The sequence below is a fragment of the Hibiscus syriacus genome, unplaced genomic scaffold (assembly GCF_006381635.1).
Source record: "Hibiscus syriacus cultivar Baekdansim isolate YM2019G1 unplaced genomic scaffold, ASM638163v2 tig00006731_pilon, whole genome shotgun sequence".
In the NCBI taxonomy this organism is placed as follows: Eukaryota; Viridiplantae; Streptophyta; class Magnoliopsida; order Malvales; family Malvaceae; genus Hibiscus; species Hibiscus syriacus.
In genome coordinates, this window is record NW_024062108.1 from 74,980 (window position 1) to 101,440 (window position 26,461).

The 26,461-nt window shown below is 33.8% G+C and overlaps 2 protein-coding genes and 2 pseudogenes across 2 annotated transcripts; 3 read left to right on the top strand and 1 right to left on the bottom strand.

Annotated features, from left to right (window-relative positions):
* The first annotated feature begins 666 nt into the window (after positions 1-666).
* Positions 667-2,389, top strand: LOC120201001 (annotated as a pseudogene).
* Positions 2,390-4,937: 2,548 nt separating this feature from the next.
* Positions 4,938-7,891, top strand: LOC120201002 (EEF1A lysine methyltransferase 1-like). The gene is made up of 5 exons (XM_039201697.1): positions 4,938-5,318; positions 5,785-5,943; positions 6,632-6,713; positions 6,881-7,032; positions 7,742-7,891. Exons 1-4 carry the CDS (start codon positions 4,998-5,000, stop codon positions 7,030-7,032), a joined length of 714 nt encoding a protein of 237 aa, XP_039057628.1. The 5' UTR covers positions 4,938-4,997; the 3' UTR covers positions 7,742-7,891.
* A 6,238-nt stretch (positions 7,892-14,129) lies between these two features.
* On the top strand, positions 14,130-20,779 carry LOC120201003 (rhomboid-like protein 15). Its single transcript, XM_039201698.1, has 13 exons — positions 14,130-14,238; positions 14,757-14,922; positions 15,494-15,797; positions 16,159-16,191; positions 16,278-16,369; positions 16,487-16,560; positions 17,384-17,478; positions 17,583-17,652; positions 18,045-18,214; positions 19,650-19,707; positions 19,808-19,867; positions 20,397-20,471; positions 20,546-20,779. Exons 1-13 carry the CDS (start codon positions 14,215-14,217, stop codon positions 20,549-20,551), a joined length of 1,227 nt encoding a protein of 408 aa, XP_039057629.1. The 5' UTR covers positions 14,130-14,214; the 3' UTR covers positions 20,552-20,779.
* A 252-nt stretch (positions 20,780-21,031) lies between these two features.
* On the bottom strand, positions 21,032-21,831 carry LOC120200989 (annotated as a pseudogene).
* Between the last annotated feature and the right edge of the window lie 4,630 nt (positions 21,832-26,461).

The following is a 26,461-nucleotide window of genomic DNA, read 5'->3' on the forward strand; positions in this document are numbered from 1 at the left end:
ATCTCAAATCACATCTTTGAATAAGGCTCAAGGAGTGACACTAGATCACATGACAATTTTGTTTGGAATGTTTCTCCAAACGAACTTTTCAAACGCAAAACACTGTCTTTTCAATTTCTCGATTAGAGATAATAATCACTTTTAAACGTGATTTTTTAGTTGAAAATTATTTAGGTTGATTTTACGTTTTAAACAGAATTTTAGATCAAAAGCACTTCCATAAACATTCCTCCAATCCCAAGTGCAAAATAGAACTATAGCATTTTAATATGTCTCCCTCTCACTCATACAAGATAATCTAACATGTTTTGTTAGTGACCGAATAGCATGTACAACAATGAATTAACACAACAGAGTTCATAATAATCCTGATCAACCTACCAACAAGTCCTACCCCTCACCTTCACCTATCATGTGACCCAAAACCTGAAACTAGCCCAAAAATATTTGTGTGGCTTCTTATATTTTAGGTTGAAATTGGCGTTGGGCCTATAAAGGCTTCCAAATCAGAGTCAATAGAAAAGTAAAATTTTGATTGGGTATATGCCCCTTTTATTGTTCGGTAATAGTAAGGCCAAAAATGACGCAGCAAAAGGCCCAACCTTCAAGAGTAGAAAACCCTAATCATAAAATGAGTATATATGTGCAAGACTAGGGTTTTCTCATTTCCTCAACGCCGCTTCCTGCGAAAGCCTAGTTCTTTGCCTCCCTCTGTCTACTGCAGGTTTTTTTCTTCAATTCCATCTCTTTGTTATTTTTCCTTTAAATATGTTCTTTATCTTTCCTTTTCTTAATGACCGTTTCTTCTTACAGTAGGTATGGCGACAGCAGAAGCAGCCCCCGCCGGAGCTCAAGCTCAATTGGAAGTCAAGCTCTTCAACCGCTGGAGCTTCGAGGAAGTTCAGGTTTTTCTTTTCCCTTCCTTTTTTGATTTAAAATTTTGGGTCTATTTTTTTTTGTTTCTTCTGTTTTTGTTGTATTTTTAGTTTTCAAGTGGAATGTACCATCTAATTTTTGTATTTTGTGTTATTTCATTTTTCTATTAAATGCTATATGAGTTTAACTGCAAATATGGTTTGGGTGTTCTGAAGTAGTTTGTATATAGGTTAACTTTAGAGTTGTAGCGGAGGAAACTTATTGCATTTTGAACAATTGTTAACGTCTAGGAGATGCAAATTATCTGATAGAGCTTCAGGTTTCCTTCTTTTATCAATGGATTGTAAGTTTTGTGTTGAACTTGTCAATCCATATCTACTATCATATCATTAGTTGTGATATTGATTTGATTTTTTCATCATTCTCTGTCTCTGATCTGATTCATAGTTTTCTGTTGAATTTGCTGTTAAATTGTAGTGCATTGGGACAGTCTTGATTTCCTATGATCTTCTCAACTTTTAGTTGAAATATTTGATGAATTGGATAGTTAGATTCTTCCCAAGTATCTTTAAGACTCCTGATTGGGGGAAATTTTCTTTGCATCGTGCTGTCCCCTTTGATTGTTACAAGACTTGGTGGCATTGATCATTGACATGGATGATATATCTGTTTTAGGTTGCTGATATCTCCTTGAGTGATTACATTGGTGTCCAAGCTTCCAAGCACGCCACCTATGTTCCTCACACTGCTGGGAGGTACTCAGTTAAGCGATTCAGAAAGGCTCAGTGCCCGATTGTTGAAAGGCTTACAAACTCACTCATGATGCATGGTCGAAACAACGGCAAGAAACTTATGGCAACCAGGATTGTAAAGCATGCCATGGAAATCATATATCTTTTGACTGATCAGAACCCAATTCAAGTCATCGTTGATGCTGTTATCAACAGGTATATATAACATAAAGTTTAGCATTTTATCTTTCATCAGTTTAAGTTATACTAAGCTTTGTCGTATGCTGATTGATGTAACAGTGGACCCCGTGAAGATGCTACACGTATCGGTTCTGCCGGTGTTGTCAGGCGACAGGCTGTTGATATCTCTCCCCTTCGCCGTGTGAATCAGGCTATCTATCTCCTGACCACGGGTGCTCGTGAGTCTGCATTCAGAACATTAAAACCATTGCTGAATGTTTGGCTGACGAGCTAATTAATGCTGCCAAGGGATCATCTAACAGGTAAACTGTTCCTCTCAATGTATCAAATTGCACCTGCTGGATTGTGGCTTTTGTCACTTTGGTTGATACTGAAAATGATCTTGTATTGTGCAGCTATGCCATCAAGAAGAAGGACGAAATCGAAAGAGTTGCCAAGGCCAATCGTTGAGGTATTGGAACAATGGTACGACATGGCAGGGGAGAATTTTGTTGCCTTAATGAGTTCTTTATAAGCTGTTTTGTATCCGAGACATGCCATGAATTTTATTCGAGTAATTGACGAGTTGAGTAGACGTTATGGAATTTTGCTTATTGATATGCATGCTTTTATTAAGGAAGAATTTGGTCGGCTTTTGTTATGGTCATGCATTTTATTGATATGCTAGTTCAATTTTATCTAACAGGTGAATCATTTTTATCTTGAGTTGTTAGGTCATATGGAATTCTATGGGTAGTTTATATATTGTCAAAAAAATGAAAATCAAGGTTTGATTTTTTTCTCATTATCGTTGAGAAAATTAGATCTTGAAAATTTTAAAAATAATGAAATACAATTTTTGAAAAATGTATTATTTCTTTTTCTTTTAAAGTGTTCAGATCTCAATTTTTATAAGATATCAAATTAAATATTAACATAAACTAATTGAGGTTTGTTGAAAATTCCACTCGGCTCGTAATTTGAATAATATCCATTTTCGCTTTTGATTTATTCCAAGTTTTTTGTTTTTGTAGTTTGAAGTTTTTAATGAAAATTTTAATTTTTCTATGAAATTTGAAGTTAATGGGATTTCAACTTCAATTTTATAATTCTTATAGAATTAATATATTATGTTGTAGTTAGTATTTTAATTTTATAAAATAAATTATTAAATATTTTTTATAAAATTATATCATTAAGTTAACTGTATTAATCTCAATAGTAGTTTAATATTTATTTAAAAATATAATAAAATTTTAAATTAATTTAGTGATTTATTGTTAGATTTTTTAAAAGATTTAATTCAAACATTTCATAATTGAAATAAAAATAATTGAAACTATGAGCACCTAAAATTTGGTTTGAGTAAGAGGGTGTAAAACTCGATTTGTAAAAATTTGTAAAAATGTGGTTAGAGTCGCCATCGAATTTTAAAATTATTTAGGTAGATCGGACACCATCTTACTTGATTTGCGTTTTATCATAAATATGTCGGGCTCGGAAGTCGGTTACAGTCAAGGAAGGATTAGCACCCTTGAACTGCCCTTTCGGTACCATTTAATTTGTCAGTTGTCTTAATTGCGGAAATTTGAAATTAAAATTAAAAAAAAATTCGATTCAAATTACTTACCTTTGATTAGTTGAAAAGTATCCCTAAAAGTAAAAAATATTGTTATATTGTAAAAAAATAATAAATAAATAAATAAATATGAAAAAAAAACAATAAGAGAAAAAAATACAACAAAGATAAATAAAAGTTAGTAAAATATAAAAATAAATAAATAAAATAATAATAATAAAAATAAATAAATGAAAAGGATCAAAATGAATGACGTTGAAAGATGGAATGACTAAAACATGGACTAACCCTTAGAAAGTCCAAAACACGTCAATTCCTTAAAAAAATGGGTTATTAGTTTGTGGGTCCCACTTATAATATATTTAAAGGTGTTATGAGGGCATTAAATCAAGTATTTTAATAAAGCAGGCATCAAAACTACAGTGGTAACAAGCTCACATAAACTTAGAAACATTGTTTTTCCATTGCCAAAGCTCCAACAAGCAAACGAAACCGGTTCCAGTAGGACCCATTTTTTCTGCTGTAATGTGAATATTTTGAAATCGATAAAAACATGAAACAACAATACCCACACAGCTGAATTTGAAAGTAAAACAACATGCCCTTGATCAAAAGGTCCCCACGACCCAAAAAAAGAAGTTGCCAGGACATTGCATAATTGCATTGCACTAACAAGCTGGATGCTTCGGAAATCCCTGAGCCAAGTGACGTACTCGATGAGGCTGACACTTTCGTGGACCAAATCGATCTCTTGTTGCTGGCTGATTCCTTTCTCTTCCTCCAACATTTCCCCCTCCTGTTTTTTATTTTTTTTTTCACCATGGTTACTGACTCGACCACCACCATCGATCATCTAGTTCCGTCGTCTGCCATGGCTGCCAAATGCTTGTGGATATGCTTCAATGAAAGTAGCGGAGGCGAAGGTTACTTTCGGTTTCCTTTTGTTTTAGAGCTCCGTAAGTTGATTGGAGGTTCGGAACTTGATGAGAAATTAAAGATAGCATGGACTGTTGGTGTTTGGTTAATTCGAGACGTTTCGATGAAGATCCGTAAGTGTGACCCCCTTTCGTTTGTGCATCTCCCCTTGCTTTCCAATCCAAAGTTCATTTAAATAAACAGGCAGTCCTTCCCACTTTCATTTTGTTGAAGAGACGTGGGGTGATAATGGGGTTGCACGTGGAATGGTGGAGATAATGGGGTTAAACATGGGCCTGAAAATTTTTAAAAAAAATATTAATGATAATAATAAATAATAATAAAAATAATAATAATATTAATAATAAATAAATAAATAATATTTTTTTTAAACCGAATAAAAACGGTGTCTACAGTATCATATTACAATTATTTATATTTAAATTTAAACATAAATTCAAAATCTTGATTTCATGCGGCTTAAAATTTTTTAAATTAAATTTAAATTATAAGATAATATTCATCAATTTGAGTAATTTAAATTTTTCTAAATTAAGGCCCAAAATTATTGGTAATTTAATCTCTAGCATGTTTACTCAAAAACTACACAGAAAAGGAAAAAACAAAATCAAACATATCCAAATAAAATAAACCCTACGAGTGACTTCGTTCTTTACACTGCCCCCAACCTGAGCAACGCCGCCCGCAGCTGAAAAATGGAAGAAGAGCTCCCAGCTCTTAAAAACGTCGTCGTTAAAGACACCGATGAGGATGACCCACCGGCTCTTAGCTCTCAGGCGATAGCAGCTCTCAAAGAGTTCCTCGAAGAACAAAGTCAATCCCTTGCTAACCACGAAACTGAAGAAACCAAACCAGAGAGTGAAGTGGCTTTGGTAACAGAAGATTGGAGGCTCAGCCAATTCTGGTACGACCCACACACAGCCCGTACCATTTCTCAAGAAGTCGTTTCTCTTTGCACCGCCTCACATTATAGAGTAGCTTGTATTGCTTGCCCTACTCTCTATGCCTATCTTAAGGTAATCTTTTCAAATCTTCTTTTTCTAATAGTAGTTTTACTTATAGTCTTGAAAAGACTGATAGCATAGATTGAATCTAGTTTGTTAACTGTTTATAGTGTTTATCTCAGTTATTGGTTTACAGGGGTTTCACAGTTAAACGCCAGATTGATAAATCTCTAGAATTAGTTGGGAAAATGTATCTCTTGAATTGAAAATCTAACAGTATGGTGGGAACTTGGAACAGTTGCAAAAGATGGACTTAACCCATACCTTCGATTTTGTCCATTTCGCTTAGTATGATCATTGGTTAGAATATGTTAAGTCTTTCGGTGCGATTTTAATATATTTATTACTAACTTAACTGCTTAAACCACCTATGCTAAGTAGTTTTGGTTAGGTCTATTAAGACTGACGTCAATTAGTTTGGTTTTAGTTGATGTTATTACTTATGCCTTGTGGTTCATTGCTTTTGTATGATTTTCAGAAACTTGATCCTACTATCTCTGTGCGACTTTTGGAGTATGATAAGCGTTTTGATCAATATGGAAGTGATTTTACGTTTTATGATTACAACCAACCCGAAGACTTCCTGTCGGAGCTAAAGCATAATTACCAGGTTGTAATTGCCGATCCTCCTTATCTGGTAAGACTATACATTTTGTCAATTTCTTAATCTACTTATTGTCACCTGAAGTGAAGCTCTTTTATGCTGTGATATTTTCCTTGTCTGTCTTGTCATATAAGCAAAAGGTAACTGCTTAGAGAAACACCTCATCCACTTATCTATTTAACACTAAATACACACAAACATATTTATTGACCTAGTAGTTTTTATACTGATATCTTGAATATTCTGTTTCTTTTAATTGATTCCAGGTCTTTTAATACGAGGATGAACTTGCTTGTTTATCTCTTTAATACACAATATAAAACCCTGTTGTCTACTCTTGTTTATCTTGTGATATTAATGTGATATTTTCTTTGTGATCAAAACGAAAACAAAGATTTTGAGTTAGTTTGTACCAGTGATTTCTACCACTTCACCTTGGTGTAAAATTCCTCCCCTGATACGTATAAGTCTTGGAAGTCTGTGATCCTTATGGAGAAATGTGAACTTTAGACACATTTCTATCACAAGATGGTATGTTGTAAATCACTATTTTGGTCTAACATAGGACGTTTAGTGTTAGAGCATCAGTTTATATATATATATATTTCATTATCTTGCCGAGCATATACCTAGAAGGGGACAACTGTTTACTGCATTTCACACGAGTTTGTGTTTAGAGAAATTTCTGATAGTATAATATGCATGACATATATGGTTGCAGAGCAAGGAGTGTTTAGAGAAAGTTGCTCAAACAATTTCTTTTCTTGCGCACCCAGAAGAATCCTTCTTGCTTTTGCTTACAGGTAAAAGTTTTTGCTTCCAACATAGCTTGGATAGATGCCACTAGTTATCTTTACTGCATTGCATGTGTAACTTCAACGTAGTGCAGAATTACAAGCACGGATGGCAATTATTGTTTTAGGTGGGTTTTTTTAATAGTAAAATATAACTCTTACTTGTTGGCATGCAGGAGAAGTGCAGACAGATAGAGCTGTAGAGCTTTTGGGTTTGCGTCCATGCAATTTTCGGCCACAGCACTCTAGCAAACTTGGAAACGAGTTTCGGCTGTTCACAAACTATGACCCTCTGGAGCGATTAGGAGGATGGGTGCAAGACAAATAGGTATCTTTTTCTTGCCATGATATACACGGACCTTAGTTATTTTGAATTTTTTCTCCTGTATGAATTTCATACAATCTAATCTGTATTCATTATCAAGGCATTTGTGATGATGCCAACAGTTACCCTTGGAATTAACCGATGAAAAATGGCCCGGCTTTTCTGCTCAACTGTCCTCTTGGAAAATATGCAGACAAGCCTTCTTTAATGCTAAGATTTTGCAGTCAAAACTCAAAACCATGCACTGCCTTTTCTCCCCATGTTGTTCCAACTCTTTCTTTTTTCTTTCTTGAATTAGCTGTGTAGGATACTTGTGTCCAACTTATATCTGGACATGTTTATGGGAAATTTACCTTCTGAAGATTCTCCAAATACTTGAAAAATTTAAGATGTGAAGGGCATCCGGTACCAGGGACGGATCGAGGGGATGCTAGGGGGCTGTTGCACCCCTGGAAATTTAAAATCCGTATTTCCTTTGTATTTTCTTTTGATGATCTAATTTCACATTCCTTGAATTTTTAATATACTTCTTAAAGGTTTGCACCCTTGACATAAAATCTTGCGTCCTTTTCTGTCCGGAACTCTCATTCGAGACAAAATAATAGTTTTGTCAGCCCATAAGATTTGTTTATTTTGCTTGATTATATTAGATTCCAAATTCAAGGAATACCTGAGGGCAATCATCTTATAATGGTGTACTTTGTCTCCACAGATTGATGTTGAGCTCATTGTTGGTGCAAAGAAGCAGAATATGCTTATTTATCAGGGTTGTCTTTCAATCAAGGACCAATACCATGTTTGGCAGCTCTCCAGTTTGTAGTGATAAATTATTTATGGGGTTTAACTTTTAATGTACACTTTAATTTAAATCGGACATCTCTCTCACTGTGGATCTAATTGATTCATTTAGTATGATTTGGGTTACAAATTTGCTCTTTCTTTATTATCAGCTTAATTTCTATACTCCTTTTCTTTCTACTTAAAATTACAATCTGGTTTTATCTGGAAATAAAATCCTTTTAAGGTCAATTGGTATTTGATTTTGAGAAACTATGTGGAAAAGGAATTTTGAAAATTTTAGTTTAAAATTAGGATTGTTGCTAGAAGATATTTTTTTTAAAAGAAATCATAATTAGTAGATGTAGCATAATGTAGCGTTAGGTTCTTCTCTTAGGGCAAGAGGATTAAACCTTCATGTTGAAAATAAAGAAAATTAGATCAGGAGGGTTGTCTTTATAGTGGGTCTTTAAAACACTTAATTGAGTCCTTGAAATAAAATCGTTAAGGAATGCTTCTCCAAACGTACTTTTTCAACGTAAAATCATTGTTTGTTTAGTTTCTTGGTTTGATCAATAATCACTTTTTAAATGTGAATTGTTGACTTAAAATAAGTTGTTTCGGAATGTTTTTTTTTTAACTTCCTAGACTTAGCATATGCGTTTCGACTAAGTCTAACAGATTAAATTAAAAATTCTTAAAACATTTTCCAAAACGTTATTCGATCATTTAAAATCATATTAAAAATAACATTTATAACATTTAATAAATAATGATAAAGACCCAACTCGTAAATATAAAACTAAAAGTGACTAAATAAAACAAAACATGACATAATTCTGAACCACGGTAAATCGAATATCAGTAGCAAAAGCAGTAAACACCATAAAAAATAAGTACTTCAAAATAAAGGCACGTGTCACTATAATTGAAAGCAGTTTGGAATATGGAAACTTTACAACAAAAAGTTCTACAAGAATGTGTCGATCCTCCAAGTGCCTGATTCGAGGTGCCTATCCAGAAGTATCTGAAAGAGGTAAAACAGTTTGAAAAGTGAGCTAGGGCTCAATGTGTCCCAACAGTGCAAATAAATCATAACGGTGAAATAATCAAGTAATAGTTCAGTAAAATATCATAAAAAATCATACCGAAGTTTAAGTTTTTAAAACTCATAGTATACCCTCCTCCCGTACACCATATGCAGTTCCCCAGAACTGCATTCATAGGGCTTACCTTATACCCATTGGGTATAAGGAGCCAACCTAAGGGAACATTTTGGGGCCTGAGAGCTTACCCAATGGTCGCCTTAGGTTCGTAAGGATTTACCAGCTTGATCAGAGTTGAATCTCCATTGTAATATCCCAAAAACCAAGCTAGTGACCAAAGTGTAAGATTTTAAAATTTATGGTCAATTTAGATAAAATTTAAAAGTTCAGAGAGTTAATTTGAAATTATTAGTGTAGGTTGATTAGCAAAGTTAGAAAGAGGAAGGTGCATAATGGTCATTTAGCAAGGAAATGAATTTAAAATTCATTCCTTGGGTATTATATATCTATGTGGAAGGGAAAGAAGAGGTTAAAGGAAATCCAAAATTTTCTTCATCTTTCTTCCTCCTCTTCACAGTGAGTCTCCATAGCTAAGGTAAGGAATGCTCAAATTGGTTATTCCTTGTAATTTATGATTGGCTTTGATTCTCGGAGTGTTAAGGAAGCTTAAAGATAAGTAAAAATTAAAAGATGGACAAGTTAGGAGTGATTATGTAAAAAGGGTTTTTAATTGAATCATTGAGAATGGGTTAGTAATTGGATTTGGGAGTTATATTTGACTTGTCATAAGCTGGAATAAGAAATCTAAAGTATTAGATATGGATTTAAGACATGTTGATTAATTGGTATGATTTTTAGTTTTAAGTATTCTAGTGGGATATTGGAGGTTTAGATGTTAAAGTGATATAAGTTGATTTGAATAAGTGTAGTTGAGTTTAAAGGCTTAAAAGGAGAGTAAAGTGGGAAATTTATGTAAGTTTTGGTTAATTTTTCGTGTTAAAATGAGTAAGTTATGGGTGAGGGGTATCAGTATTGGATGAACAATACCGATACTTCAAAACAAAATATGTGAAATATGGGTTTGGGTATCGATACTGGAAGAACAGTATCGATAACATAAAGTAAAATTGTATGAAATGCTTTAATCAGTATCGATACCAAAGGAGTAGCATCGATTCCAAGGGTATCGATACTAATGGACAAGTATCAGTACCATTTTTAGAAGTCGAATTCCAGAATGTAGAATGAGTATCAATACTGAAGTATAGTATCGATACCATAGTGAGGAAGTATAGGTATTGGGTCTGGGGTACCGATACCGATACTATTCAGAATAAATTTGTGAATCAAGTGTTTCTTTTAGCTTAAGTTTGGATGATTGATTGATAGTGATTCGAATTCTGATATTTATACCAATCGTATTATTGTGTAGATATCGATCGAAGGCAAGTACAAGACGATTCAAAGTTATAAGGTCAATCAAGAGTGCTTAGTGTTTTGCTTTGACTAGTGAGGCCAAGGTGAGTGCATACTTCCATATATATATGGTGTTATGGAAATAAGACTTGCGATGAGTCTATTTCCAATATATTGAATTAAACCATGTTTGAAAGTGTATGAATTAATATGAGTATATGTTACATGAATATAATCCCAGTTTTGATTTTGTTTCTATCTGTACATGAATATAAGCTATAAGTACAAGCCCATGTCTAAATGTTATATGCATTGTTCTACATGATATATGTATGACATGTCATCTTATGTGATTACATGAACACGTGATATAAAATATGTAACATGGATCTATGCAATTATATGTCTATATGATACATGAACTGTTATACATGAGCTATGTGCGACATGTTATCCTATGTGTTACATGATTTACGTAAATACATGAGAATAATATATAAGCTATGTGAAATGGTATAAAAGGTAAAGCCCATAAGTATGTGATATGAGAGCTTTGGCATGCCAAGAGTCGAGGGTTCTACGCGGTCATTCAGGACAATTCTACGTAGTCCTTCGGGACATTTCTACGCGGTCATTCTGGACAATACTATGTGGTACTTCGGGACATTTCTATATGACACTTCGGTGCATATTCTACGTGGCACTTCGATGCAATTTATATGAGCTGTGGTGACATCATTAGTGCACAACCTCAATGCACTCGCATACCTTAAGTTCTTAGAAATGTACCATGGACTATTAAAAGAGATAACATGAATAAACATTGTGTGATTTTATATGTTTAACTTTGTGAAATGTATTATGATTTCTGTATTATATGATGTTTTACAAAGGTTAAGTACAAGATTATATGTTTTAAATGGTTTAGTTGTTTTGAATAGTGACAATGATAATGATGTTGATGATGATAATGATATGTATATATATGCATTTATGCTTTTGTATATGATGTGTTCTATAGTTTCTTTACATGATTGTATAAAATGTTTAGAATATGATTAAGTGATGTAATATTTTATTATACGTTTTATATGCCTCACTAAGTCAATGACTCAGCGTGTGAGTGATTTTCATACGTAAGTTCAAAGAAGTCAGGAGATCAAGATTAGGGCGAGTCAAGACAGCATAGCTCTCTAGAAGATTAGATCATAATCGATTTAAGATGTATGTTCTTTTGTTATATGTTATTTTGTTGGCATGTAAATGAAAGCTTAAATCGAAGTAAACATACTCGATTATATTCATGTAAATTATTAAGTTTTTTTTTTCAATTTGAGTATAAACTTTTCTACGATTTACTTTTATTTAAGGGTTTCACTGCTTTGATATGATATATTTTTCAAATTATTGACCAGTTTTTAAAAGTCAATGTTTTGAAAAGTCAATGTAACACCTCATATTCGTATACGAGTCGGATAAGGGTTGGGGGTATTACATCTATACTCTAGTATCCTACACAAATAAGTATCTCAAAAAAATAATTCACATAATAAGTAGTAAATTCCATAATCCGTACTCGGTATAATCATATTTCTAGTGAAAGCAAATATCCAAATAACATATATCATTCAGCCATAGTCCATAAACCATCAACCATTAAATTATTAAATCATAATTTTCAGTGAAACATATTTCAAAGCAGATAAAACAATCATGTAGCACATAGGGAACACATCTTGCAAAATAGGGTCAAACAACAGATCTATTGAGCATCGACCTCGTCACGCTCTGCAATAGTGCTCGAACCTAATTCATAGTAAACTGAGTTAATATTGAAATAATATTCTAATCTGTGTATTCATAAGGTTCATGGGTCATACGAGTGACTACTAGCTCACCAGGTCTAGTAGATCGAGAAGAGTTGAGTTGAGCTGTAAAGTGATCAAGAGAGTCTCGAGTACCTTTAAATAACAATAACTAATCGGTCTAAAGTCTTAATTTAATTATTTGAAATTAAAACACTTAAGTACATATGTATGTTCAGGTTTGACAGTCAATTTGGAGGCTTTCGGGTTTGAATTTGGAAAAAGGACTTCAGATTCAGACTTAGGACATCGAAAAACATAAAATATGACTTTTCAAAAATTTTGACTTTTTTGTCAAAGTAAGAGTCAACGGCCAACTCTGGTCAAATTCGACAGGTCAGGTCAAAGTCAAAGGGTCAGACCGGTTCGGGTTGACACAGTTCGGTCCGGTCCAGATCGACTGGACCAGTCTAACAGGTTTTCTTGGAGCGGAACAAGCACCATGTGCACTACTGGTGCATGGCGGCGTGTGCGACAGTGACGACAATCGATCATTCCACGAGCAGCAAAACAACGATATCAACCCAAAATAACATCCAATCAAGCAAAAAAGGGTAAAAATATTCAAATATGGAAACAAACGGCTTACCCACACTAACGACGGGGAAAACGACGGCGACAGCCTCACCCACTAGTCGAGTTTTGATCGCACGGAGCTGGGGAGTCTTCTTAGGGTGGTGGTGAGGCGAGGCAACGACGGAGGCAGTTTGAATCAACAAATATACGTGGCAACGCGGGGGGGGCGGTTTCGACGAGGCTTTCTTGGCTCTTCCACGACGAATGACGGCGATTCACGATGGGATAAGGGTCGATTTTGGTCGCCAGTCGATGGTGAGTCCATTAATGGTGTCAGAGCGATGAACGGTGGTCGGACGTTGACGATTTGGGGAAGCAAACGAGGGTTACAGTTTAGGGGAAGTTAGGGATTCGGGGTTTGATTTGAGGATTTTTAAATATGGGTATTAAACTCGAGCTTTAAGCAATATATAAAATTTTAATAATAAAATTTTAGAAACAATGTCTTAGCCTAGTGGTAGGAGTGTGGGCAGTCACACCGGGGGCAGGGGTTTGACATCCCGCATCACCTAACCCTTTCTTTTATTTTTTTCTTAGATAACCTAGAATGGGTTAATTCGGGTTCAAGTCCCTGAATTTCCTTCAACTTTCTAAAACGACCTACAAGTTATAGAAACTTGCATTTTGGTCCCCAAATTTCATTAAATTGCTTCTAAATTTTAAATTTTTATTCTAATTTCTTTAAATTGGGTTGTGACATCTTGCACTTCAAACATAATTTTGAATAAAAAACACTTTCATAAACATTTTCAAACGATTTAATTGGCTAATAAATTAAATATCTGGGAGGTCCATGTTGTTCATGTGTATGGTGAAGGTAATAGAGCGGCGGATGTAATGGTCAAGCTTTTATGGTCTCTTTTGGTTTGTACTAATCTGTTTACCTACTTCCAGTTGTTGTTATTCAGCTGTTGCACGAAGATCTGCGGATCACTCGTGTAGATTAATTCTTGTGATCTCCGCAAAAATATAATTTTTTAAAGAGAAAATAGATGTTTGATATATATATATATTAAATAAAATTATATTTAAATTTATTAATATTATTTTTCATACATGTATTGTGATATATATATATATATTGAAATAATGCATTTTCAATTAATGTGAATTAATGAATCAAATATATTTGTTAGATAAATTATTTTTCGAAACTGATACTTTTGTATAAATAATAATAATATATTGCAAATTATTGGTAAGTGAAATAGAAAATGGTGAGAAATTAGAAAGAGAAAGACCTAATAAAAACCAAACGAAAACATCCAAACACGCCCTTAAATCTGTGAGTTGAAAGTTACCAGTAGGGACTCGAATCGACCCGCCCAAGATCCGAGCCCGAATTTCAGAAGACTTTGATCGATCTGGAACCTCGAAAAGCTTCCTATTTGCAACCAACCAGTTTGATGGTAGTTTCAAGAAACTTATTATTTGGCTTTATTTATTCGTCACACACTCTCATATTCCTTCCACTTGCTTTTTACGCCCAAAAGAAGAAAAAAAAAATGAGACCTAACATTGTTTCAGAGGTAAGCACCGATCCCCATTCTTCCCCTTTCTGTCCCTCTTTCTAGGGTTTTCTTTGTTTCTATTTCTTATTTTTTCCGCTAAGAAAATTTCAGAAACGAAAAAGAATCTGGAGAAATTCAACGAATCTCTGAAATCTCTTCATCTTCCATAGAATACACTTGGCTGCGCTTAATTCTACTTATTTCAGTTGAGGTTGCCGCTATTCTTTCTGGCCCTTTGTTTCGATGCAGAAACAAAACATGGGTTTTCATTTTAGATGATAGATTGAAGTGACATTGAGTATGTGAATAATTAACTTAAGCTGGTATTTACAAGTAGTTTCTTAGTCTTGTTTTCGTTGCTCTTTTCATTTGAAAGTAATAAAACCAAAGAAGGATTTGTTGTGAATTAACGGGGTTCAAAATTAGGAGATTGCTTTAGAATGCTGAATTTGTCGACTTTTTATTGATTTTATTTTGGTTTCTGTGATAAGTAAAAAATGAGGTGAATTTATATCGGTAATGATTTTGGTGCACAGGCAGGACTGCAAACTAGGGCTGGGCAATGGTGGGATAGTATTCCGTTCCTTACATCAGCTGTGGTTATTGTTTGCGGGGTTATTTACTTGATTTGCCTTTTGGTTGGATATGATGCTTTTTATGAAATATGCTTCTTGCCAGAATCCGTTGTATCACATTTTCAAGGTATGTTCTTTTCATGTGATACCTTTTCGGGGTAGATAAATATATGGGGCGGCTCTTACATTTACAAGCTTCTCTGTATATTGTGCTTAGGACATCATTTGATTTAGTATTTACTTCCAGTTTCCTTCTGCATTTTGAACATCTCTGAGATGTATAATCATGCTAATTTAAAATTCTAGAATCAAGAGTAAATTCTTTGGAACAACGAATTAGTTGGTCTTGACAATTTTTATGTGTCCACCGGAAAGCTTTGGCCCCCGATTCCTTAAACCTATCTAATGCCATATTTCATTCCATGCCATGATCTAGATGAAGTTTGTCATTGTCTTGCTGAAATTGGTGTTTACCACCTACATTTATGGGCTTGGAGGACCTCTATTATTTAGCATATTTTCAGCAGTCTTTTATAGGCTGCATAGGCCTTATACTCTAGAATGTGTGTTCCTATCTGAGATATTCACTGAAGCAATTCATTGACTGATTATAGAATGAATGTGTTTCAGTTGCTTTTTCTTTTCTTCCGCAATATTTTATGTTTATCATCTCTTCTGAAAATTTATTCTTGTTGCAGTTTACAGGATATACACTTCCATTATTTTCCATGGTTCATTGTTACATGTTTTGTTCAACATGTTGGCTTTGGTTCCTTTGGGTTCCGAACTGGAGAGAATCATGGGATCTATTCGATTGTTATTCATGATAATTATGCTAGCAACTAGCAATGCTATATTTCATCTCTTTATTGCTTTGGCGGTAGCCCATAATCCTATCCACCCTTACTACCATTTCATGAATGAGTGTGCAATAGGCTTCTCTGGAATCTTATTTTCTATGATCGTTATAGAGACAAGTCTGAGTGGAGTTCAGTCTAGGAGGTTAGTTTCTTCATAGCTATCATGTAACAAATTTTCTTGACTAGTTCTTTTATTCTGTGATTCTACCATTATTTTTTAAATTAAAAAAATTATTGGAAAATTATGTATTTATGTTGACTTTTCTCTGTACTATTAAGACATGTTAGTTTACAATTACATGCATAATAAGTGCTAGAGGCACATGCCTGAGGAGTTTATTCCTGCATGCTGAGAATCTTGTTGCATTTACATGCAATGCACGGTCAACTATGTCTATGATGCAATGCATCCTCAAAGTCTTGGTGCTAAAGTGTCATTTGTTTGGATCAATATAATGGTTGATGATTTTTTTGACTGATTCATGACTTTCTTTTTCTTACAGTGTGTTTGGTCTCTTTAATGTTCCTGCTAAATGGTAAATGCAGTTGCTTCTGCAATTTTTGGTATCTCCTATTTTCCTTTTATGTTCTGTGCTATCTATATAACAGAAAATTTTATCAGGTATGCATTCATCTTATTGGTAGTATTCCAGCTGCTTATGACAAATGTCTCATTACTTGGACACCTTTGTGGCATTTTGTCTGGCTTTGCATGTATGTCTTCTCATTTATTTTTGAAAATGATTGCCTTTCCATCATTGTACTTTCTGGAAATCATGTGATAAATTTGGTTGAAGCTTGGCAATTTTTAATGGTTGTCAACATTTTTAGATACCTATGGCTTATTCAACTTCCTCATTCCTGGACCATCCTTTTACGCTGCCATTGAGTCCTCATCATGGCTTGTAAGTATTCCGATGAATTGGCTGGTATTAACAATTGATTTTTCTTTACTATGTCATTTGAATTTCTTCTCTGCATTAGCTTTTAGTCGGATTAGGATCTCGTTAACCCTATCTGATATCAAATGGCATGCTTTTCAACCTGGGTTTTCAAAGGCGCGTCTAAGCGCAAGGCACAGCCAGGCGACGGAAGGAGCGCCCGCCTGGGTCGGGGTGAGACGTTATACAAAAGGCGCTGTGAGGTGCTCGCCGGGGAGGTTATACAAAAGACGATGAAGAGATAGAACAGGATATTAGACTTTCCAAAGATGATGGGGAGGTTATGATTATAAAATATTTATAAATGTTTTTGTAAATTTAAGCGTCTCGCGTACGTGAATCCCTCGCCTCAAAGTGTCTCAAAAAAATGAGGCTCTCAGGTAGCTAATCGCCTTGGAGCGCTTCGCGCCTTTTAAAACACTGATTTGAGATTTTATACTCAAACCCTCACCATTTAATTTAGTGGTCAAATGTCCAACCACTATTTTTCCTACTCCTACGAAATTATTTGAAGCCATCCTGATAATAAAAATTGTTTTGTGGCATGTTATGTTACCAAATAATGGGGGCTTTCTTCTCTTGGTTCCTTTTCCGGACAAGTTTTTTTTCCCTTTTTCTCCTGCGATCAGAAACTTGAATGTTTCTATTAATTGTTTATCCTTATTAGATGGTCTTATGCAACACCACTTAGATATTTACATAAATGTGATGATTGGAATATTTGCTGCTTAATTTCCAGAAATGGTTTTATGGTTAATAAATCTAAGGCTGTCCAAACCCTCTTCAGGCAAGCTGTGTGAGGCGGCCCAAATTTATTTTATGCAGTGGTGGAAATCCTGCAGCCTACATCCCCACTTACACTGTACAAAATTCACCCTCCAGGTATATTTCTTTCATTGTTCAAAGTCTGCTTTCATCCACTCTTGTGAGTTCTTCATCTGATAATTTTTGTTAAACAGTCTTCCTGGATGATTTTTGTTAAACAGTGGACTATTTTCTGGAAACATCTGGAGAAACATGTCTTCCTGGATGCCACAGAGGGAGACATCTGCTCAGGTTTTAATTCAATCCTTCTTGGATGATTTTTATATTGTTATTTTTCTTAGACAAGAACTTTTGTGCACTTTATTATGTTTTCATGCGGTGGCGCTTTTAAATTTTAATGCATGCAGTGCCTGTCTTTTGCCTTGTAACCGACAGATTTAAGATGTGATGAAAGGATTCTTCCTCTTTTTCTATCATCAGTCTGAATCCCATGCATTTGTTGGAGTAAATGCCATTAAGCATTTATCGTGATTTCATTTCATATTGGAAGGCAACTTTGAAGAAAATGAAACAATGATCTTGTATTCGCAATTTAATTTGTGCTATAACTTGAACTGTGGCACCCTTGAGCCGGTCTAAAGCCTTGTCAAAGATAAACTAATATGATTTTCAATAACATGCAGTCAGCTCAAGAAGATTCCAGATTTCCTGGGAGAAGCAGAACTCTTGGTTCTGTTCAAAGTGCCGCTGTCAGTCCAGATTCAAACCTACAAGCTAGACTTTTGGATAATAGTAGGCCCACTACTCCAGATACTACGGTGGTTGGTGCTGGGGGGAGGCTTTCGAATGAAAGGTATCAGGAAGTGTTTTTCTCACTCGTTTTCATTTCATTTACTGGTCTCAGTTGGCTTAGGTTAATACCTTTGCTTTCCTTTTTAGTTTGAAAATTAGCCAATATCAATCTGGCTAATGTCATGTACTTTTGGTTTGAATCTTGGTTTTAAAAGGCGCGAGGCGCAGCCAGGTACTTAAGATGGTGCCCGCCTGGGTTGAGGCGAGGCGAGATACAAGAGGCGCGCACCTCCGGGCTTTAGGCGCCGGGCGCCAGGCGCAGTGTCTTTGCACCTTTCGTTTTTAGATCACTGTTTTAATAAATTATTACATTTTAATATTAAAAAAACCCAACTTAAAAAAAACCCACTAACGATACAATACAATCACCAAACATAATTCCTAATATCCTTTCTCTATCGCACGTCTCTCTTCTCCACCACTGTGATTTTCTTCTTCACCGGCCATCGCAGCAGCCACCACTGACATGGTAGTTCTTTTGCTCTAATAATAAAAAAATAAAACTAATCTATAAAATAATAGATTGATAGAGTAAATAGGATTCTTATAAAAAAAAATAGAGTAAATAGGATAGTGTTACCGCCTGTCCCTTCACTTTTGTTGTTGTTATATTCTAATATAATAAAGATAGCCTATAAATAAATTAATATTAAAAATGTAATTAAAATATAAATAGGATAATGTCACCGCCTGTCTTGGACTCCCTCACCTTAGGATAAGTGTCTCCCACTTTTTTTTTATTTTTTGTTAATTTGTGTGGACAACACCCGATCAAAACTTTTCCAACTCTTTTCTTATTTCAAAAAAAATTTGTTTACACTAATATTTTTTTAACTTTTATTAATATACTCATATTTATATTAACTTTAAAAACAAATCATTATAATTTATTATTTATAATAAGAAAAGATATAAAATATTAACTAAATCAGAATTTATATAGTTTTTAATTAAAATAATAAGAGATTTCATTAATTTACTTTGAAATTAATATTATTCATTATATTTATATATAATACAAACAGTACACCTCACATACAAAAGGCGCGCTTAGGCCCCAGGGACCTTTTGCGCTTCGGTGCGCCTTGCGACTTTAAAAACTAAGGTTTGGATATCTTAGATCTATTCCTGGAACTTTATTTGGTCTAGTTATAACTTTTATGATTTTATTTGGTATTTTAGTTGCCCCAAAACCCATGGAGCATTCTTTTTTTTTTATGACGACAATGAATATTCTTCAGTAAGCATAAATTTATATTTAATATTTCATAGAAGTGTCCAGTTCTGAAGTTTTTTGCAAGTGAATCTTATCCTACACCTTTCGGGTTCGGTCTTGATTTTACTTTTTAACCCACTGTTGTTGGATTGAAGCAAGCTTGTCATTTACTTTTTTCTATATGATTGAAAAGTCATTCATGTTCTTGTTTATCTTTCAGGCAGTCACAAGTGAATGATGTAGTTGCAGCTGGTGCTGGAGGTTATCCGCTTCCTCAGGTTTCTTTTTCTTGTTTAAGAATCGTTTTGACTTCTGTTTATAGTTTGTTTCAAGTTTAATATGGACTGTAATCCTTCGTTTGGTTTTCATGTCTGCCAGATGCCTCAGGTTGCTTCTGAGGAACAAATCCAGAAACTCGTTTCAATGGGTTTTGAAAGGGTAACAGTTAGATCCCCCCCATTTTTGCATTTTTTGTATAACTTGCTATTAGATAGAACATATTAAAGTAGTCTCGAGAGTTCAAGATCAACGCTGAGTCTATTGTTTCAAAGTGAGTTGAGTGCATTTAGTTGTGTTCAACTGATAGATCCCCTCCATTTTTCATTTCTTTTATAACTTACAATTAGATGTTTGTTTCTCTAACGTATACGTACTCTATGATGTTCTTCTTGCACGGCTTCTGTTGCCAACAAAATTTGTGCAGCCATCTATCTGTTGCTTTTTTTGCGAGGAACATAGTTTTGTAATTCAGTATGTTCAAATTTTTTAGAAGTTTCTTTCTCCATGTATTTGGAAGATTTTGGTCATAGTACATACGAATGTGATGGATATCCATCGGATATGCATGCTAGACATGGGCAGTTTAGGAAAAAAGGAAGAGGCAGGGTAATGTAGGTTGCAAGCAAAAGTTAATGCTCATCATATATGTGCACAAACATGTATAGTATTAACGTGGTATTTGTTTCAGACACAAGTGGAAGTTGCAATAGCAGCTGCCGACGGAGATATTAACGTGGCGGTGGAAATTCTTATGAGCCAGCAGGTACATTACATACTTTGGAAGTCGTCATGTTATTGGTCTTTTCTTGTTCTTACTGTGGTGTGATTTTGTTACAGGGCTGACCTGCAAAATGGAATCCCTTCCGAGTAATAAACCACCATCGTCCATGCCATGGAGAGCTTGATTTCGAGCGCATTAGTGCTTGCACCCGAATGTGCATATTGTAATTTGTGGTCAAATGGCTAGTCTGTATAGTATTTCCAACAACAGAGGAAAGAAGAACATTATAAACATTATGAACTGGAACTACCGACTGCAATACATGAACTTGGTGAAACCATAGCCATCCATTTTGTTCTAGATTTATTTTGCGTTTGTTTTATGGTTTCTTCAGTATACGACCGGCATAACCAAGTAGATTTTGTTTTTCAAATACAAAAGAGGTCATTATCGGATAATGGCCATTAGATTAAGATATGACAGTTCCCTTTATAATTTGTTTAATCTTAAAAAGTCCGACGAATAAAACTTGGTTTAAAAGTGGGATGTGTTTTGTTAAATGAAATGAATTTACGTTGATGTTAATCTATTTAGATTGAAGGTTACGTTCACAAGAGGTTTTATTCAATTGACATGGATTTTTTCCAAACATATTTTCATACGCAGTCCCACTCAATTCAAAATCTATAAACATACGCATAGATACAGCAAACACATTACTCTAAATACAGATAACAACATTACTCAGAAAAGAAGAAGAAGATAGGATAGTCGAATGGGGCCTTAATTCAGGGCTTGGTGGGTGGCTTGACAATCAGGACTGGACATTTTGCATGGTGTGCACAGTAGTCACTCACGCTTCCCAAAAGTGCTCTGCTTTTTTCCCATTTTGTTTTTTCATTAGCAATAATCCATTACAGAATAAAAGAAATGTAGGATAAAAGTCACCTTTTGATCCTTCCAAGCCCACGGCTGCCAACAATTAGGAGGTCAACATCCATCTGCTCACTGATTTCACATAACATATCCTTCCACTATCACTGTTTCTGCTTTCACCTGCAAACAGTAAATGTCAAATTCAAAACACACAGCAAATCAAACACGTTGAAGAGTTGCCCACCTTGTTGGTGCATATCTCTAAAGCCTGTGCCAGTATAGCAGCTGAAATCTGTTCAGCATTCCTTTGGGAATCCACCACCGCAGTTGATGGAAAACCAGCAACTCCAACTCCGGCAGGGATGGCAGAAGGGGCCGCCCCATAGCGCTTGGACGGTTGATGTACATGAGCCAGTGTGAGCATGTTGGGTTCCCCTTCCCCACCGGCACTGAAAAGGTTAGTCACCGCCCATTGCAGAGCATAGAAGCTCTCCTCGCTCTCATCAATACCCACTATAACTCTCATTCTCTCTTCAATTACGAATCTCTCTTCCCAAACATTTGTATTATATTGCAAAGAAGGAGACCAAATTATTGAATGTGGTGTTTGGATATGGATTGCACACTTGGATACGATACCAGTATGGGACACGTGGAAGTTTAGCATCACTTCGCTCAAACAAAGCTCTCCATTTCTGCACGTAACACTCATCTCGGTACACAATTCCACGTAGCATTCTATAATTCTATAAATCTGCTTGAATGTCGTAAAAGCTCAATCAACCGATTTGATGAGTACTTAAATTTATACTAATAATTAAAATACTCCTTTCGTATTCGCACCTATCTTGCCCTTTTATGGTTTCAAAGGGCAACAAGACTCCGTTTCACTTCATGCACTCTCTTTCAATCAAAGCTTTTCTTTTTTAATGATTTAAAAGAACGAAATAAAACGGTTATATTACATTAACATATTTGTTTTGGTAAATTACACTTTTAGTACCAAAAACTATAAATTTTGATCCGTTTTAATACCTAATTTTTTTTTCTTTCAAAAATCATGCTTAGAGTTCAGTTTTTGTTTTCTAATCACCCTGTTGTTAAAAACTTTAATTTTTGTTTCATTTTAGTATTCCGTTCAAAATTTAACTTTAAATTTTGAAAAAAATTAAAAGTTTAGGTACTAAAACGGGCCAAATCTGATAGTTTAGGTATTAAATGCGTTAAGTTTTTAACGGTGAGATACTAAAATGAAATGAAAACTAAAAATTAGATACGATTTAAAAAAATAAGTATTAAAATAGACCAAAATTAACATTTTAGATACTAAATGCGTAGTTTATCCTTAGTTCTATTCGCATCAAATCAAATTATTATTTATCAATTTAATCAATAAACTATTGAAAATAATATGTTATTATTGAACTATCAAACTGATAAATGATGAATAATTAACTTTTATATATATATATATAAACGTGCTTTCAATGGAAGAGATATACTTATTTACTTAATTCTCATGAGAAGGCTTTTAAATATTTTCAAGAGATAATAATTTATGAGCTAGATTTAAAATTTAATCCAATTTAGTGAAAAAGATAATGAATTGTTTTAAAAAGTTTATATTTAAAAAAATCACCAACGTTTGTGGTAAAGGATTTGTTGTGGTTCTTTGAGTACTCGGGTTCGAGTACAATAGATACTAGGAGTGTGAACGTTTAATATCAAAAGATTGAGAGTTATCTTTGAACAAATACTGACTTGTAGTTACCTCGTATTAATAAAAAAATGTGCATGGTTACTTATAAATTATTTTTAGCGTTTTCGTCCAGCTTTGTTTTATTTTTAAAATTTATATCCAATTGTAAGTTCAAAAATATCAACTTATTATACGGAAAATTAATAAAAAATAAGCTGATTTAAAATATGTATCCCTTTGATCAGCATATTATTTTTAGAATATATATTCAAAGGCCTCTTCTTTTCAGTCACCTTTGGTGCACATAACATTTGAATTAGAAGACGATGACCACCACAGTCCCAATCTCACTTGGGCCTTCAACAACAGACTATGGCCATCACGGTATTGCTTCATTGACGACCATAACTTGCACCGGGGACGACAACGGTGATGTATCCCAACCATCTCGAACCTCGAACATTAACATACTTCCACGTAAGGCGTCTATAATGACGAACGAATCCTAAAATTCCAGACAATCTCCAGCAATGATAATTCTTCTTTAACAAAGAACGACCGAAGACCACGTAATCTACATGAATAAAAATTAATGAATAAAATAATCCATGTTGTCTTAGAGTGACTAAAACAAGAATAATTAAAAAGTTGAATGATTAAAATAAAAGGTTTTGAATTTCAGTGATCAAAATAAGAGGGAAAAGATAATTGAGTAGTAAAGAGAGCAATTTATCCATTCAACCCAGTCAACAGATCTAAGGGAAAAAAGTGTCATAAATTTATCCGACACCATAAAATTACAAAGTTGAACAAGGTAAACGATCAACGCAGGTTAGTCTTGATTATAATTTTTTTTGGCTCAGGGCGAAAATAAAAAATAGGCTTAATTTAAAAAATTTAAGAAATATATAATATAATTTTTATTTAAATTAAATAAATAATAATTCATTACAATATAAAAATGTCAAAAAATATATTTAAACATACAAAATACTTATAAAAACATGGACTTCGACAATTTATTGATGTAAAATCATTGATAATAGTGTCAACATCACTACTTTTCAATATATTTTTATCCACACATAACATAACATTTGAAAATAAAAGAACGATCTTATATATAATTTAGAAATATATAAAAATAAAAAAAGAATTTGAAAACATGATCTACCTAAAATTTTAAGAACAATCTTCAATAGGGATCAAGCATCACAATTGACGATAAACAATTATGACTTTGTGTTTGTGAGAAATATAAAAAATTAAAAAGTGAGAGTAATAATTTTCAGAGGAATTCTGAAATATGAAGAGAAAAGAAGAATACTAATTACACTTAAACTTGTTCCTCCTATTGAGTTTTGAAGAGAAATAAATAAGGTTAATAAAATTTTTCATTGATATGAAAAATTGGGAAATAGATTTGGTGAATAGATGGTGAAAATTTGGAAATAATAAAATTAAAGAGATTCTATTGAATTTGTTTTGAATTTTGAGAAATAAATATTGAATTAGAGTTTTATGGGAAGTTGAATAGTTTGAAAATATAATATTAAATTTGAGAAGATCAGAATTAAAGAAATTCAGTGATATAATTGACATTTTAATAAACTCATGGGCTCTATTATTTTATTTTACATTTTATTTAAATTTATTAAGATAAATAAAAAATATATAATCTTAATATTTTTTAATTTGTGAGCTCTGAACAGGTACCCCTTTTATCAGGCTCAGGGCCAGCCCGCCCCTGGTCGTAGGGAACCATAAACAACCCCAAGAGAAGTACCAAACCTAAATAATAATGATAATGATAAGAAGCATTCAAAATCAAAACATTGGGAACTAGAGAAAACATTCAACACATAAACTGGACATGCCAAACGAGCAACAATCATCCGCCCCCGAGAGATATAAACGAGAATTTGTTAAAAAATGAATTCTTAAAATTTTAGGAAGGGACACTTATAAAATTCTATAGGTGAATAGATCTTCCATAGAAGAAAATTCATAGAATATATATATATATATATATATATGTTAATTTTAAATTTTTGGAGAGAACAACTACCCCACCCGCCTTTCAGTTTATACTTACAACCAACAAATCCATGAATCGACAACCACCAATGGCAACACCACATGAGGTCTCAACCAGAACACCATGCGATGCAACCAAATCACAAGCAAAGGCCAAAGGACAAGAGAAGCACATAGGCGATAGACAACACCACACGAAGATGAAAACCAAGGCAGGATGAAGTCGACGCTCGTCGGCGGTGGAACCAACTGAATGGGCAATACAAACACAAATGCAGCAGACCTTGCAAACGAATAGAGCAAATTCAAGACGATATAAAATGTGTTTTGGACATCTGATGCATGTAGTTTGAAGTTTTTCCATTATATTATTTTATATTACAAGTAAACTCCACTCAAATTCACGCAGCATGGCATTTTCCATTATCAAACAATGAGGAATTGAAGCAAATCAATCACAATGCAGTTTGTTTGATCCCAAAGTAATTAGTTTAGTTCAGGGGAATGAATGCAAACCCTAAACACTAATAATAATAATAAACCCATAGAAACAATATTGAACATAGGCTAATACAATACTTTATTATATCCACAAATAACCTTATTAATCAAACTATCAGAACAGTCCTTAAGTTTTTTAGGGCTATGACGGGGATCAATCCAACTTAATCTTGAAAAAGATTGAGTTTTAAAATAAAGAACAAATAAATAGATTTTGAGTCGCCATCGATCTTTGGGTTAGGTAGGTAAATTAAAGCGGAGGGAGTAAGGAGTTGAGCTTGGCATCAATCACTAAGGAATATTTACAGGTAATAGTAATGACATCCGATCGTGTTTCAAAATTTTCTAGCTGGTATGTATATAAGTAAGAAGTGTTTTCAAACTAGAAGTATGGTTAGTATTAAATATAATTTAGTATAAATAGATATTATGATACTAAACCATGCTTTAAAAGGTATTTAAATGAGATTTTAAATTAGACAGTTTTATTTATTATATGAACAAAGCAGAACTTCTTGTTACTACCTGAGATCTGATTTGAATTAGAAGTTGAAATATTATATTTTTGAATAGCTTTGATTATTTATTTTATAATAACTGTACAAATATGGAATTTGTGAAAGAAACCAGATTTTAACTATTTTAGGTTAAGAAATGTTTTGAATATTTGATGTGACATTTTTAACTCGTAAGAGTATAATATACTGGTTACGGGTGTTACATTTATTGGTATAAGAGCTGCAGGTTTATTGATTCTAAGACTAAACCGAGCTTGTTTTGTGTCAAAAAGTGTATACATGACACTAGGATGTCATTGTTATTGATTTGGTGATTGTAAGATTCGATTGATGTCCCTCCTTACTAATGAAAGTAAAAAAGTATAGTGTATTTATAAGATATGTGTAATCGAGGGTTTCAA

Coding starts and splice junctions, on each gene's coding strand:
- LOC120201002 (XM_039201697.1), top strand. CDS start 4,998: ATGGAAGAAGAGCTCCCAGCTCTTAAAAACGTCGTCGTTAAAGACACC. Junction 5,319..5,784: donor CTCTCTATGCCTATCTTAAG/GTAATCTTTTCA, acceptor TATGATTTTCAG/AAACTTGATCCTACTATCTC. Junction 6,714..6,880: donor CTTCTTGCTTTTGCTTACAG/GTAAAAGTTTTT, acceptor GTTGGCATGCAG/GAGAAGTGCAGACAGATAGA.
- LOC120201003 (XM_039201698.1), top strand. CDS start 14,215: ATGAGACCTAACATTGTTTCAGAG. Junction 15,798..16,158: donor AGTGGAGTTCAGTCTAGGAG/GTTAGTTTCTTC, acceptor TTTTTCTTACAG/TGTGTTTGGTCTCTTTAATG. Junction 19,708..19,807: donor GAGGTTATCCGCTTCCTCAG/GTTTCTTTTTCT, acceptor CATGTCTGCCAG/ATGCCTCAGGTTGCTTCTGA.